Genomic DNA, 14847 nt, shown 5'->3' with positions numbered 1-14847 from the left:
ACGTGACCTCCACTAGTCATTGTAACTGATTGACATTCCCCGGGCTCTAAATACATCGACGTCAAGAGTTTGACATATATCGTATCAGTTTCCCACGTTGCGCATCATCTACGAGAATTTTGATTCAGTGTTCACAGAAAGAACGTTCTTGTAAAGGTCGTTACATGAGAGTCACTGTATCAGTAAGGTAAGGTGTATTTGTACAGTGTATAGAGAGGGAGTGGATGTTGTAGATCTTTATGACATGCAGCTGAGTACATGAGCGTAATCTTTTGTAAATGAATTCAACAACTTGCTAATAAAAGAACGCTAACAGGACGTTCTGAGTTAGGATCGCTACGCAGAGGCTCTGGGCTTTAGAGTGGTTTTAATTTGGTAATTCTGTGATTAAGTCTTTTACAATAGGATTTTGAAAGAGACGAACTGACCCGAAGCATCAAAGAACATTTTTCATTAAATACATGCAGCTTGTCGCACGCACCAAAGAAGAAGTGCGAGTCAGTTTTAATCGGATTTCCGTTCGTTCGACAATTTCCTTGTCTGCTCTGCCTAGTTTTGCTGAGGATCTATTACATATCTCTAGATAGGACTATCACAACCTTTTTGAATTCCCAATACTCGCGAAGTTGTCATACCATAGCGTCTTTATCGTTTGCGTTTTTTAGCTAAAGCGAAGTTCTCAGCATGCTATCAGATTATTGTTTGCGCCCGAAATACATCAAAAGCTTTCGTTATAAAATTGGATAATTCTCAGTTGCTCACATTCTTCCCGGAAAAGACTTTTGTTGACTTACATTATCATTTATTAAACAGAAAGAGATAACATTTCCAATGACATGAGAGATTTCTTCCAAAAATTGGTTTTGAATAGTAGAGCGGGTAAAGGACGCGCTGCTGGGGTCGGGTTTCGTCCTACAATAATGTGGCAGTCGGCCAAAACGTATCAACTGTGACCTTTGCTGTCTGAACTTACAGAGAAATCAACAGTGGAAGAAGAGGTCTCGCCAACCGATTAATTCGTGCCAAAAATTGATTTAAGGGGGCCAGGCATTGTTGTTTCAGTACAGTTGCACTTGGCCTCATGTTACCGTGTTGACGCCCATCACCTTCACTTTGTCAAAGTATGTCTGTTGGTTGTTCAGGCCAGAAAAAGAAGAAGGGGATATCACTTATGGGTGCATTCCCTTGCTAATTGGTTTCCTTACTCAAGCACTTCTCAATCACCTGCCATTGAAATATAGCGAGAATGTGAAATATTTCATTCTTAAAAAATTTGCTGCACAAACAGTTCAGACAGTTGATTCGCAGTTTTTACATTTTCTAAAAAGTGGGTAGGTTAGGGGAATTGGAAACAAAGTAGTTTAAGGGATGGCCTCAGTCTACAAGAAAGCCAAAAATTTTTCTCTAAATCCAGTTTATATGCCTTGGACTATTGTTAATAGGAACAAAGGAAATTAATTTCTCGCTCATACTACTATTTGTCATTAATAGGATGCAAATGTTGCAGACGGATATTTACTCAAGAATACTCTTTCTTAAAGTTTTACAGTCAGTGGAAGCCTTTTTTGTTTGAGAGAGTAATTTAACTCTCTATTGACAGCATTCCAATGTCCACATTGTCAACGTCATGTTGACAATGTATTAAAACAATTTGTTCCAAAATATTTGGGGCTTCCATTAGTGTCAATCAAACACAGACTGTCTTTAAGCTAAAAGATGAATATATATTTCCTCTGAGGGTTATTGTTTCCCCTTGATTTCAATATTGAGATACTAGTAAAGGCAACATTAAATAGGGTGTGGCACCCTCTTTCCTTGTCATGGTCATGGCATTAAGTAGAAACATAGGGAATTGTATTTCAATTGACTTCAGTTTGCTGTCACCATGAAAATGCAGCTGAATTAAAGTTAAGGTCTGAGTATGACATTCTCTACATGTAGTAGAAGTGCCTGGTTTGGAAATCTGATGGACTCATTGGTCATGTGTTTTGGTGGATATTTCCCAAAATTTGACCTGACTTTGCAGAATGTTCAGTAGTGTTCCAATCATTTAGAACTAACAGACAAAAAATTTTAGTATCTTATTCTCTGGTTATAATGTCTTGTTCATAGTCAGGAGCTTCTAACCTAAACTGAATTTGAATTCAATTATGCATTTAATTTTTCTAACTTTTTGTAAGGTTATTCTATAGTTAGGTAGGAAGTATTAATTTGATGTGCACTTTACTCAATTTTTTTTTCATTTTGAGAAAGTTTATTTTGTTAGATATTAAATGTTCCTTCATTCAAAAGAACAATCGAGTCTTCCCTAGAAGATTGTGTAAGGCAGAATAGATCATGAGTAATTGCTAATGGGAGATTCTATTTTAGGTGCAGGATTGAAGGCTACAATTGTTGACATTATAATCCATCTCAAATTTTTCCCAGCAATGATTTTCCCTTGTTTTCAAACCTTACATTCAATCTGATGAAACTCTTCCTCATAAAGATATTCAAGGGATGCTAAACACAATACTCCAAATTGTTTGAATGTATGTATTTGTATGTATCTTTGGACTTAGAATGGTTTATCGGTTTAATTCTTTTTGTAGGGTGGAGTAACTAAGAATTAAAAAATACATCAACCTTACAATTGCATTTTAAAATGAAGCTAAATATTAAATGTGAAAGTAAATGCAAAAAAAGTGCACAACATTTAAGGACAGACAGTCAAGTGAAAGCTTAGATGCCAGTGTTTTCCTCCATGGTCCCAGTCCTCAAAATTCATGTGACTCGCTAATTTAGAGGTTTCTTTATTTCCTTATTCTGAAAAATTCAAGCAGACTGGCTCGTTCTACATTCATACAATCATTAATTGCTGGTCAAATATTTAATTTAATGCATTCAATATTTCATTGTTTCTCTGTGCATCATAATTTTATCAATGTCAGTTATTTAAGTTTTCTTTTCAACATTCCACCTAGGAAACTTATGATCAAATAAGCAAAGTGAAAAATATGTATGAAGTATGAAGGCAGCAAGCCATACATGGGGGAAATTTGTCGAAAAAAGGATACAGGATTGTAACTTTCCTTAAATAGATGGTCATATCCCAGTCCTTCAGTTGTCCTTAGTGGTTCAATTTGATTGTACATAAATTGAATACCAGCCATCTATTTAACTTTCCTTAAATAGATGGTTATATCCCAGTCCAATTCATTTGTCCCTAGTGGTTCAATTTGATTGTACACAAAGTGAACCACCCTGGGACAAAATGCATGCTTAATAATTTGTAATTTTTGTTTCCCAACAATGGAAGCTGTAGGTTATCATGGCTTTTCATTTCTTATTGTTTTTTTCTAGTTGTTTCTCTATTTTAGTATATTTCTAACTAATGTACATTGCTGGCACCCTTTATTACCAGGTTCATGTAATGTAAGCTGTTTTTTTTAATCAGGTTATGATGTCAGATCACTCTTTCAGTTTGAGGAAGTGACCTATCATTTACAGAACTGCAGAATATTGTTTGTGCCAAGTAACTTATTAAAATGATAATTACACACATGGACCATTATTTGTGGGAAGGTATTTGTAACACAGGTGGTGGGCTTTCAATCAGTGTACAGTCGATGATCATAATATTTTTATTGTACTACTTGTTGGATTGACACTAATAATTATTACAATCCTTTTATTTTAGACTTTTGTGAAAATGGAGGCTAGATTGCTGCTTATTGGAAGCTTTTTAGTGGCACTGACCCCATTGATGTCTCTGTCGTGTCTTCCATGCAAACGGGTACAGTGTTCTCCTCCTACCAATTGCAAGGGAGGTGTGGTAAATTCTAGAGGTGGCTGTTGTAGTGTTTGTGCAAAGGTTGAAGGGGAATTATGTGGTGGGCAGTTGGAGAGGATGGGACGTTGTGATGCTGGTCTGAAATGTGTGGTGCGGGGTGGGCATTATGGGGCAGGAGTAGGCACATGTAAACCTGGTAAGTTTATCCACAATGTTAATTATTAATGTGGCCTTCTTGTTGTATGACTATGTGATTTGGATCAAAGAAGGATATCCTTCATTGACTAGTTGATAAATTTTCCTTTGCAGTTTAATCTCAGAAACCCAGGCACAGGTCTGAAGATCAGATCAAGAGAATCAGTTAGATTAACTATTTTATTACTTTATTTACTTTCTATTATGTAGCTGTTTGTAAAGGAAAGAAGTGTGGCTTTCGCGAGATTTGTACCTTAGGGAATGATGGCTTTCCTATGTGCAGCTGTTCTCAAAGTTGTGCTGGTTTCAAGCATGAGCCAGTGTGTGGATTTTGCAATGGAAAACAATACAGCAATGAATGTGAACTCCTCAAAGATGAGTGCCTTTCTGGGAGTGCGATAGGAATCATGAGAGGAATCTGTAAAAGTAAGATCAATAGACTTGCTGTTTCATAATTCTTAATGACTTCTTCAGAATAAGATTGAGATTGTTTTTCACAAATCTCAAACTTTGATTTGATACCCTTCTCTTGTGTATGTTTATTTTGAAGTCAAAGTAGACTGACCTGAGGAGATATATTTAAACATCCCAATCAGAAGAATATTGAATGAGGAGTTGCCTTCTGAGCATCTCTGAAAGAAATTTACTTGTGCAAGTTGAGTTGTTTTTGCAGCCACTAATGTGGTTGATTTTGGGGATATCATTGAAAAACTCTATCATGACCATAAGTTTACCAGTTAGTAAATTGAAAAATTCCACTTTCAACTATTTATCAACAAAAATTATGTTTTAAATGTTTTCATGTAATTCAAGCTTTTCTCTCTACTATTTCATTGCTACACTTCAAGGTTGCCACCCTATAAAAGCAAGTTTGTTTCCAGTTTTGTATTTCACTCATTTATAGGGTGGTAGATGCAAGACTTTCAGTTTCTTTATTTAGGTGTCCAAATTTGTGTCAATGAAGGATATCTGTTGTTGTCTTACTTCTTTATTTCCTTATTTTGGGCTGAAACAAGTTAATTAAGGGTCTTCATTTGAAAACATAAAGGGAGAAACAGCTTGATGTCTAATGCCTGGTTGAATTTCTTGAGATAGTCTTGCTGATTGACAAGACACCAACCAAAACCACTCACTTTCTGTGGCTACTGCCTCCCATTTAATATGAGGCAAAGCCACTTTGTTATGTGGATGTAAGAGGCTAAGAGGCTAAGAGTGAGTCAGAGCAACAATATAATGCATAACTTCATTTTTTCAGAGTATCTTTGTAGTGTGACATCTGCATCAAAGATTATTGGGTGCAGCATACACTGAAGAGAGAAAATGTGTTTTAAACAACTTCTTTTTGTGCATAACTACACCCAAGATATGATTTTCTCAGTGGTTGCCGTAAGGCTACATTCAAAATCACTTCATAGTGGCCTCTTGCCTGCATGATAAAAGAAACAAACAAACTGAAACTTTTCCATGCAGGAGAAACAAATAAATGTGATCAGCATATCATACAAACTTTAATAAAAAACATTCCATTGAAAACAGAGAACTTTAGCATTTAGATTAGCTGGCTGTTTTCAACAGAACTTAAGAAATTATTATTGGTGCTTGCCTTGACATTAAGAAGACAGTAATTGTTTCACAAAGGCCCTTCATGGACAAAACTTTTTGTAGCAGAAAGATATGTGAGGTGTGATCGCAGCGTGAAGGAAACTTTGAGAAAATTTATTTTGTTTTGCTGGAATGGTGGCATATCCTAAAACACAGAATCACAGAATATCCCAAAACACTGAGTGACAGAATATTCTAAATTGTGAAATGCCTTGTTGCATGAAACAAAAGTCTCATGAAAAATGGAATTGTAATGAGATTAGTAGATTATTTATATCTAGCAGGCAAAGTTAAAAGAATCAAGTATGATGCTGCAGGCTTCTCTGTTTTGCATGTGCCTTCAAATTGTCTGCAACACTTCCTTCTAGCATCATTATAATTAACCTCTATTTCTGTTGTATGGTATAAAAATAGTGCTAAATTGGTAGCCACCTGCAGTCTCAGACTGCTCATTTTTTGTTTGAGGTCATGTAACATTGGGTGTGTCTGGGTAACATCAACAGCATGCACTTTCTACAACTGTCCAAAGTTAGTCCAATAACAGCAAAATAAGGGGATTTGCATTTGACTAAATTTCACCTAATGGTGGTCTGAAAAGATAGTGGTGAGAACCCCTATACCCTTTATTTTTCCCGTGTATATGCAAATCATAGGAACAAGTTTTGTGGGGATTTTGGTAATTACAATTTTTTTCTAGTTTTTACATTTAGCCTCTCTTTTTGTGGAATCTAAAATTCAGGACCTTGGTTAGGCATTCATTTACCACAAAGCCCTTACAGCACTGTACCCACATGTATGCATCGCATATCTGTTTTTGTTATTACCACATTATGCATTGCAGTGCATTGTATGCATTGAATACCTATTTTTGTCAGTACCACATTTGGAAGTCATCTATAATCTATTACTGAACAGATGGTAACATGGAATCTATTTGGTAAACTAACAATACTTACTGAAGAATTTTGCAATGACAGAGTGTTATCATGGTACTAAGACATACTTATTTGGTGAGACCAGGACAGGAAAAGACTCTTGTGAATCATGGTTAGTACAGATTCTTGCCATTTGTAATGCATATTTTTATAAGAAATGCAAACATGTTCATATGTAGGCCTGATAGACTTCCATAATTTAAGGATCTGTTTCCCTCTGGAGCTGTGAAAACAACATGTATGTTGCGAGTCTCTAAAAAGCATATTTTACGAAGGGAATATGGACACATTTACCTAGAATGTGAATTCTAATTTTGGGCTTAAACTTAAAATAAACGAGATATGAGATGACAATTAAGCTATGATTTTTGATGACATGTGCGTTTCTTATTCTGACTCAAAACATAAGGAAAAAGTGTTATTGAAGAATCTTTGTTCAATTTGTCCAGAAAGTGCCTCTCTTAAGTATGTAATTGCATCCTAAAAAAAGTCCATTATACACTTGTATACTTGTACTTGGTTGAAAAAAAAAGTACAAATTCAAAACTAAATTTTTCCTTGTTATGTGACAGCACCTGTTCTCATGGAGAATGGAAATGCCATTATTCAACTCAGTGTCAAAAGCAAAAGTCAAGAAGCTGCCAAATAGCTGTGTTAGGAAAGAAAAGTCAGTCAGATTGTCCTAGAGGCTTTTTTTGCAAAGTTCAGATTCCAGGAATTCCAGAGGCCAATATTCCAGATGTAGCAGTGTGTGTACCGGATGATTCCTCAAGTATGTTGACATATGAGTAGGAGTGTAGGTCACATGACCTGTAGTCACATTTTCCCAGCAAGTTGCTCAAATTTCTCTCGAGTGTAATCAGGTCTCTCAAATGTGGTCATGTCACTCTATATAAGATAAGCCAAACTCATTGATCACCTACTGACATTTTCTAAGTTACATATTGACAGTATGGTTACTGGTCAAGTTCATTAACTTTTCCAGACTAAATGGCTCCCAAAGGAGCTCTGTGTTAATATGTTTCCTGTCCTCCCTGATCCATGTGTGTAGTATTCCCAACCCTTGTGAACTGAATTCCCAACTTTCTGGGGATTCCTAGGAATTCTCAAAAATTCCCAATTATGCAAATGACCCTTGCAAACTGAATTCCCAGTTTTCTGGGAATTCCTAGGAATTCTCAAAAATTCCTAACTTTGCAAATTAGCTCTGATTTAAAAAGCTGAGGACTTGGAATTCCCAGGAATTCCTAGGAATTCTCAGCTATACAAACTACTGGTACCTATAATTTAAGAAGGGTGGAATTCTTGGGAATTTCTGGGAATGTAATTTGAGGCAATTTAAATACCCTGAGGTCCACGTAAATTCTAAGAAATTCTCAATACCTTGAATGTGAAGGTTTTTAAGAAAAGGAGTAATTTCAGAGGCTTAAAACTTTGGCTCAATAAAAAATATGCTATACAAAACTTACCAAGAGATGTACATACATGTTTATTTTTATAACTTAAAGATCATGAAATTTATTATTCAAACTAAGTTTTAGTAAATCTCTACATTAATATGGATTTTCTCATGAACCAGCAGTCAATTATGTTAAATGGAAATTACCAATTAATCCAATGTACTCATATCACAGATTTGCTTTCTAACCTCAAAGGACTCTTGGATTCCATGATCATAAAATATTTTTGTTGTGATGCAAATTAATGTCTCATGTTCACTGATGTGCCAAATTCATCAAACATTCATTAGCTGTTACTTGGTACACAACTTCTGCAATAATTAACAATGATTTCATTGTTATCTACACTTGAAGAACTTTGTTAGTTATGAACATAAGTTACTTCCCCAACCTTCTATTACTGGTTGCCTTTGTTAGAAAACCTTGGAACAGTCAAGCTCAGTTGCCTCAAACACTGTCAGAGACTCTTTGTTGACATTATTTTTAGTAGAAATTTCATGCCTTAGACAAACAAATTCAACACCTAATTAATCTTTCTTTTTTCATGATTGTTGTTGCTGTATCTTTTTTTTCGCGACTAATTGCTGTAATTTGTTTTGCTGTTTTTATTCTTACAAAACATTTTGTAAGAGTTCCAATACTTGTGGATCATCCACACACTTTGCAAACATTTGGCATGCAGACAAGACAGAGGTAGTCAATGTTCCCTTTGAGAAAAAACACCTTTTAAATGACGTCTTCAATTTACTTTATTTGAAACTCTGATCTGAAAATATTTGTCAACAAGACTTGTTAGTAGTGAGAAGTACAAACCAAGTTTCCTTTCATAACTTAATTTCTTAAATGTCCCAATCACTGGATCTCTCAAAGAATATAACATCTTTTTAATTTTTTTGTGCAAAATACAAGTTCTTCTTTGTATACAAATGAAAAGTGCAAGTCACACTTCAGTAATAGCAGCTCTAAAGTTTACTTGTTGTTCTTCTCTGTCTGTCAGCTATCAACAAAATTGTTTTATACTTCGGACAGTGCATAACTATTTGTGGACCAGAGTTCCAATGCACCTCTGTAATCGCATATAGTTACTTCTGTCTCTTGTACAAATGTTTCTCCTTTGTAAGACACACTCTAGCTACTCTGTGGTCACCACTGCTTTAAGTTCAGTGGAAACAACTGACTGAGGAATCGAGATGGTGGTGTTTGAACATGTTGCTGAATGCTTGCTATGGTCAAGCTTTGTAGATTTAGGTACTGGTACACTGGGGTCGTCTATGTATCTCTTATACTTCCTAATGTGGTATCCTTCTTTTATAAATATGAGGGTAAAAGACGATTTGTAGTCGCATTCAAAACTGTGATTGGCTTGTGTTATTCCTCACCTTTGCCATGAACACAACTCCAGTGAGTTTCGAGTCTTTGTTTCCTTTCCAAACCAAATTTAATAATTGATTGGGACTATTTTATATGAAAAGCTGTAATTGAGGATTAATCCGTATGAAGTTTTCAAGGAAAGAAAAATAAATCAAATTCCATCCTAATATTACCACATGTTGATGTTAATACTTAATAAAAATGTTTTACATGTAAGCCTTAATTAAGCTTGTAATTAAATTTCATTGAATACTTGAATTTTAGTCGGGTTTTTTAATTTAAAGCATTTATTTTATATCATTAGCCTCAAATTTTTGCTTAAAATTTCCAGTAATTCTTAAACATTCCTAAAAATTCCTAAAAATTCCTGAAATTCCCAGAAATTCATAGGAATTTTTTAGATTTACAGCTTTTCAGGGAAAGTCATTGGTTCTCTGAATTGGAATTCCAAGTCCTGTTGGCTATAATCTTGGAATTTTTTTGGAATTTCTGGGAATTTCTAGGAATTTCTAAGAACTTCTAGGTTTTTAGAGCCAGAGTTGTTATGGTTGGGAATTCCTGGGAATTCCTAGGAATTCCTAGGAATTCCCAGTCCAAATTAACCATGAAAATTCACACCTTTATTGCTAGAAATTCCTAGGAATTCCAAAATCTTTTTCACAAGGGTGTAGATATTTTATCACTTAGAGGTGGAGCAGGTTGTTTCTTATTGTTATTATCATGGAAAATTTTTCACTCTCAAAGATAAATTATTGCTGTTTGATGTTACGCAAGGTCTTTTTTGTTTTGATAAGAAAACTGTGGAATTTAAAAGTATTCTGATATTTGAGGTTGATAGGTGAAGCCAGGATGAACAATGCTCATTGACTTTGGGGAGTGATGTGACTGTACTCTTGGGTGGGGAGGGGTGGGGTGGTGAGTTGACCTGTTTTGAGGCTGACTTGTTTTGGGGTAACATGGCAGGCTTTGTTGGTGTTTTACACTTATCATTACTGAATTTATATGGTGCCATACTGGAGAGTGTGTCCTTGTTCCTACAAAGAAGACAACTGGTACTCGAGCATTTTACATGGTTTTCCTGCTGCTATTAAAGGTTCCCATTCTTATATTGATTTTTAGATATTGGTGAGGGAAGTGCTCCTGCAAAAACAACAGTGCCGCCACCTACTTTACAGCTACAAGGTACATTCCTACAGGTTCTTAGCAATTATTTTTAGGGTACTACTAGTGACACCTTCTAAGAATTGATGTAGAGTGAATTTGACCATGCAATACCTCTGTCAGTGTAGATTCTCTTAAACCATCAGCCGAAGTAATGTTAAAGTGTCTCAGAGCCATTAATTGTACTAGAAACTATCATGGCACTGCGAATTTGTATTTTTTTATTGGCTTCAAATTTAAGATTAAAATTGTCAATCTATTTTTTTTTTTGCTCTCAGACTTTCTCATTTCCTCAAATGTTGTTATCCACATTCTATGCACCAAGGAAATCATTTCTTTATTTAGCAAGAAGCACATGTACGTTTTTTGTGTAGTATCCCCAAATGACATACACTCAATATGCCTTACAGTGAGGGTTTTTCCTCAAAATTAGGTGAAATAGTCCAGATACATTCATTTTGATATGGATGTCTTGAGAATTTTAGTAACCTCTGTTACCCAACACACTGAACAAGTCCAACTGATTTAAATCAAGACACTAAGGTATTGCTTCCTCAGAAAATTGATTAACCCAGATTTACTGTAGGGTGCTCATTGTGCAAATTTGAATCTTACTATCATCATGACTTTCATAATGGCCGCGGTGCATGAGACTGTTAATTACTTAAACATGAAACCGAGGTCAGAAAGGCCACACTTGAAGACAGCACTGTAAACAAAAGGTCAATTAAAGTTGAATACTAGGTGATCTGTTTTGACTCGATTCAGTTGAATTATTTACAAGAAGAGGAAATGGCGGCTCATTGTTGTGTTCCAGAATGTACAAAGAAATGCTACCGGAAAGATGATGGGACAAAAGTGTCTTATTTTTAATTTCCAACCTGTTATTGTGCAAAAGTGAAACAAAGACTTTGGAAATTTTGACACTAGCTAATGTACTTTTCTTTTGTCCCTTTAATTTATTCTGTCAACACCTTTTTCATGGGAAAAAATATATTAATGATATTTACACTTGTTTTCAATAACATTGCAATTTAAAAATATTTAAATCAAATATATATGTTGTTTTCTTATCCAAAAGGTGATGAGCAATGCATGTATATTTCACATTAAAGAAAAAATATATTTTTTGTTTTGTTTGCCAGTCATTGTGCATACTAACATTGTCTTACACCAGCCTTTGTGTGGTACTGTTGACATCAATGACCGCAACTTCTTCAATAGTGAATTTTTTAACGTACCTTTGTTTCAGGGGTCATTCATCATCCAAACTACTATTTCATGAGCCATGTCAAAAGAAAAGGGCGACCCTAAAAGCCGGAACGGCGGAATGGCGGAATGGCGGAAAATGACCCCAAATCCTAAAACACGGAACGGCGGAAAATGACCCCAAATCCTAAAACACGGAACGGCGGAAAATGACCCCAAATCCTAAAACACGGAACGGCGGAAAATGACCCCAAATCCTAAAACATGGAACGGCGGAAAATGACCCCAAATCCTAAAACACGGAACGGCGAAAAATGACCTCAGATCCTAAAACATCGAACGGCGGAAAATGACCCCAAATCCTAAAACATGGAACGGATGTCAGGGGATGTTGCACAAATTTTGTACAAAGACACCAAGCGCTTGGCTCATTTATCCCCACGACGATAAGGCGCGTGACTAAAATTAAGTGTTATTAATTTTTTTCTTTTACTGAGTGGTATAAATAATAATGAACCATTATGCATGAAAGATAGCTGCGTTTTCGCGTTGTAAACCTGTCTAGTCACCTTTTGTTATGCAAAATTTGCCACGAGTTTTAGTCGCGGCATAAAAAGTCGCACAGCATGTGAAAACCAACTCGACCGCATACCACATTACAATAAACAATTGTAACTTTGATACGTTTCCTGGTCACGTCTGCATTGATTTATTGAAACAATAATATCTCATATGCTTGTAAATGTGAGAACATCACAGGAACGTTTTCAGGCTTCTCAAAATATGACAACGTTCAGCCCCAGCTCCAAACTTAGACTAGCGTGAGAGCAAGCCCTCGTTACGAGCCCTTCAATACGAGCGTTTTTTCATCCACGAATAACTTTTGGGACTTGAGTAACACTAGTTGAAGAGAGGTTTGCAGGGTGTCACGCGCGTGGGAATTTCTCATGGCGTGAAAAGACAAAAGAAAGTTAGCAGAAGGAAGCCGTCAAGAAAAATTTGAAGAAGGGAGCGAAGTCGAAAAACAAATATTCAAGCATCATTGCACACGGTTCCATGCACACAGCTTGAAACCTAACGATATGTTCACTTTTTAATCCCATTAATCCCATCCCAAAAACCAAACCATAGGATCCTCGACCGATAGCCTCTTCTTTGTCTCGCAACTGCTTCCACTCGAATAATGGTAAACCATGACAATCCAAAGATCCGTCTGAATTACACTTCCCTTTCAGAAAGGGCAATTTAAACGCCATAGAGTTGACGATTTGCAATTTGTTGAGGAACAGAAGAAATCCGCTGAACGAATTGGTGAAATAGCCTCTTTTTTGTTTAGAAAGTTTATTTCTTCCGCTGATATGTAAGCCGTAAATTTCACAGTAGAATGGTGGTGTTTTGGACACCTGGTCGCGAAGAAATTCTTCAAATTCTTCTTGACGGCTTCCTTCTGCTAACTTTCTTTTGTCTTTTCACGCCATGAGAAATTCCCACGCGCGTGACACCCTGCAAACCTCTCTTCAACTAGTGTTACTCAAGTCCCAAAAGTTATTCGTGGATGAAAAAACGCTCGTATTGAAGGGCTCGTAACGAGGGCTTGCTCTCACGCTAGTCTAAGTTTGGAGCTGGGGCTGAACGTTGTCATATTTTGAGAAGCCTGAAAACGTTCCTGTGATGTTCTCACATTTACAAGCATATGAGATATTATTGTTTCAATAAATCAATGCAGACGTGACCAGGAAACGTATCAAAGTTACAATTGTTTATTGTAATGTGGTATGCGGTCGAGTTGGTTTTCACATGCTGTGCGACTTTTTATGCCGCAACTAAAACTCGTGGCAAATTTTGCATAACAAAAGGTGACTAGACAGGTTTACAACGCGAAAACGCAGCTATCTTTCATGCATAATGGTTCATTATTATTTATACCACTCAGTAAAAGAAAAAAATTAATAACACTTAATTTTAGTCACGCGCCTTATCGTCGTGGGGATAAATGAGCCAAGCGCTTGGTGTCTTTGTACAAAATTTGTGCAACATCCCCTGACATCCGTTCCATGTTTTAGGATTTGGGGTCATTTTCCGCCGTTCGATGTTTTAGGATCTGAGGTCATTTTTCGCCGTTCCGTGTTTTAGGATTTGGGGTCATTTTCCGCCGTTCCATGTTTTAGGATTTGGGGTCATTTTCCGCCGTTCCGTGTTTTAGGATTTGGGGTCATTTTCCGCCGTTCCGTGTTTTAGGATTTGGGGTCATTTTCCGCCGTTCCGTGTTTTAGGATTTGGGGTCATTTTCCGCCGTTCCGTGTTTTAGGATTTGGGGTCATTTTCCGCCATTCCGCCATTCCGCCGTTCCGGCTTTTAGGGTCGCCCAAAGAAAATCTGTAGGTTGTAAACTCAAAGCTGCAACCTTGTAGCTACATTAAAAAAATATTTTAACTGTGGCTTATTATACAATTTCCATGCTGGCATGAAGGTCACAAAACAAGAGCAAAGTTAAACAGTTTAGCAGTCCTTCATGATTTTGTCAAGGCTACATGAAATCACAAAATAAACATATTTTGTGGAATGTGAACAACAATAGCAGAGTATGCTTCTGTTTATGCTCAAAATACCTAGTACTTTATGCATAAGAAGCCAGTAGAAACTAAAATCTCAACCAAATCATGAAAATTTTCCGAAAAAACATTATACCTACATGTTTTAGCTGTTAGTTATATTCAGCACTTTCTTTGGTGTCAAATGACAGCTTTACTGTAGCTGTTGAAGTCAAACCTAACTGAAAAAGTAGGTCCTACAGTATGAATACCATCTCACCAAGAAATGGCCAGAACAATGGTGCAATTTGCCCATTTCTGATGTACAACGGTACAACTTACAGTAAAACTGTTCAGTGTGCATCTCTGGAAGGGTTTATAACTACCGAATGCTCATGACAGGATGGAAAAACGCGTGGACTGTAAGTACCTCCCGTTGTCCCATACAAAGCCTTAGAAAACTTTTCTAAGGCTTTGTATGGAACAGCGGGAGGTACTTACAGTGCATGCATTATCCGTCCTGTCATGGCTTTTCTCAAATTGTTGTTGTGCTGTTATTATTACTGAAATATGCAACAAAGCCTTTGTGAAATTTCTAAGTTACTGCATTG

At 36.4% G+C, this 14847-nt stretch overlaps 1 protein-coding gene across 7 annotated transcripts in view; it reads left to right on the top strand.

The window, feature by feature from the left end:
• Positions 1 to 18: 18 nt before the first annotated feature.
• LOC113672383 (uncharacterized) overlaps positions 19 to 14847 on the top strand; it is a 36103-nt gene continuing 21274 nt past the window's right edge. For 3 of the 7 annotated variants that reach the window (XM_089208625.1, XM_089208624.1, XM_089208626.1), the window contains exons 1-5: positions 24 to 187; positions 3680 to 3968; positions 4178 to 4393; positions 6547 to 6616; positions 7077 to 7276. In XM_089208625.1, coding sequence (XP_089064751.1) covers positions 3692 to 3968; positions 4178 to 4393; positions 6547 to 6616; positions 7077 to 7276 — 763 coding nt within the window. In that variant the 5' untranslated portion in view covers positions 24 to 187; positions 3680 to 3691. Of the gene's footprint in view, positions 188 to 3679; positions 3969 to 4177; positions 4394 to 6546; positions 6617 to 7076; positions 7277 to 10454; positions 10518 to 14847 lie in introns of all 7 variants that reach the window. The other 4 variants (XR_016187393.1, XM_027188665.2, XM_089208622.1 and 1 more) reach the window with 2 other exon arrangements.

This window comes from Pocillopora damicornis, chromosome 6 (genome assembly GCF_964200805.1).
Source record: "Pocillopora damicornis chromosome 6, jaPocDami1.2, whole genome shotgun sequence".
NCBI lineage: Eukaryota > Metazoa > Cnidaria > Anthozoa > Scleractinia > Pocilloporidae > Pocillopora > Pocillopora damicornis.
This window is presented reverse-complemented; position numbering and strand designations above follow the sequence as displayed.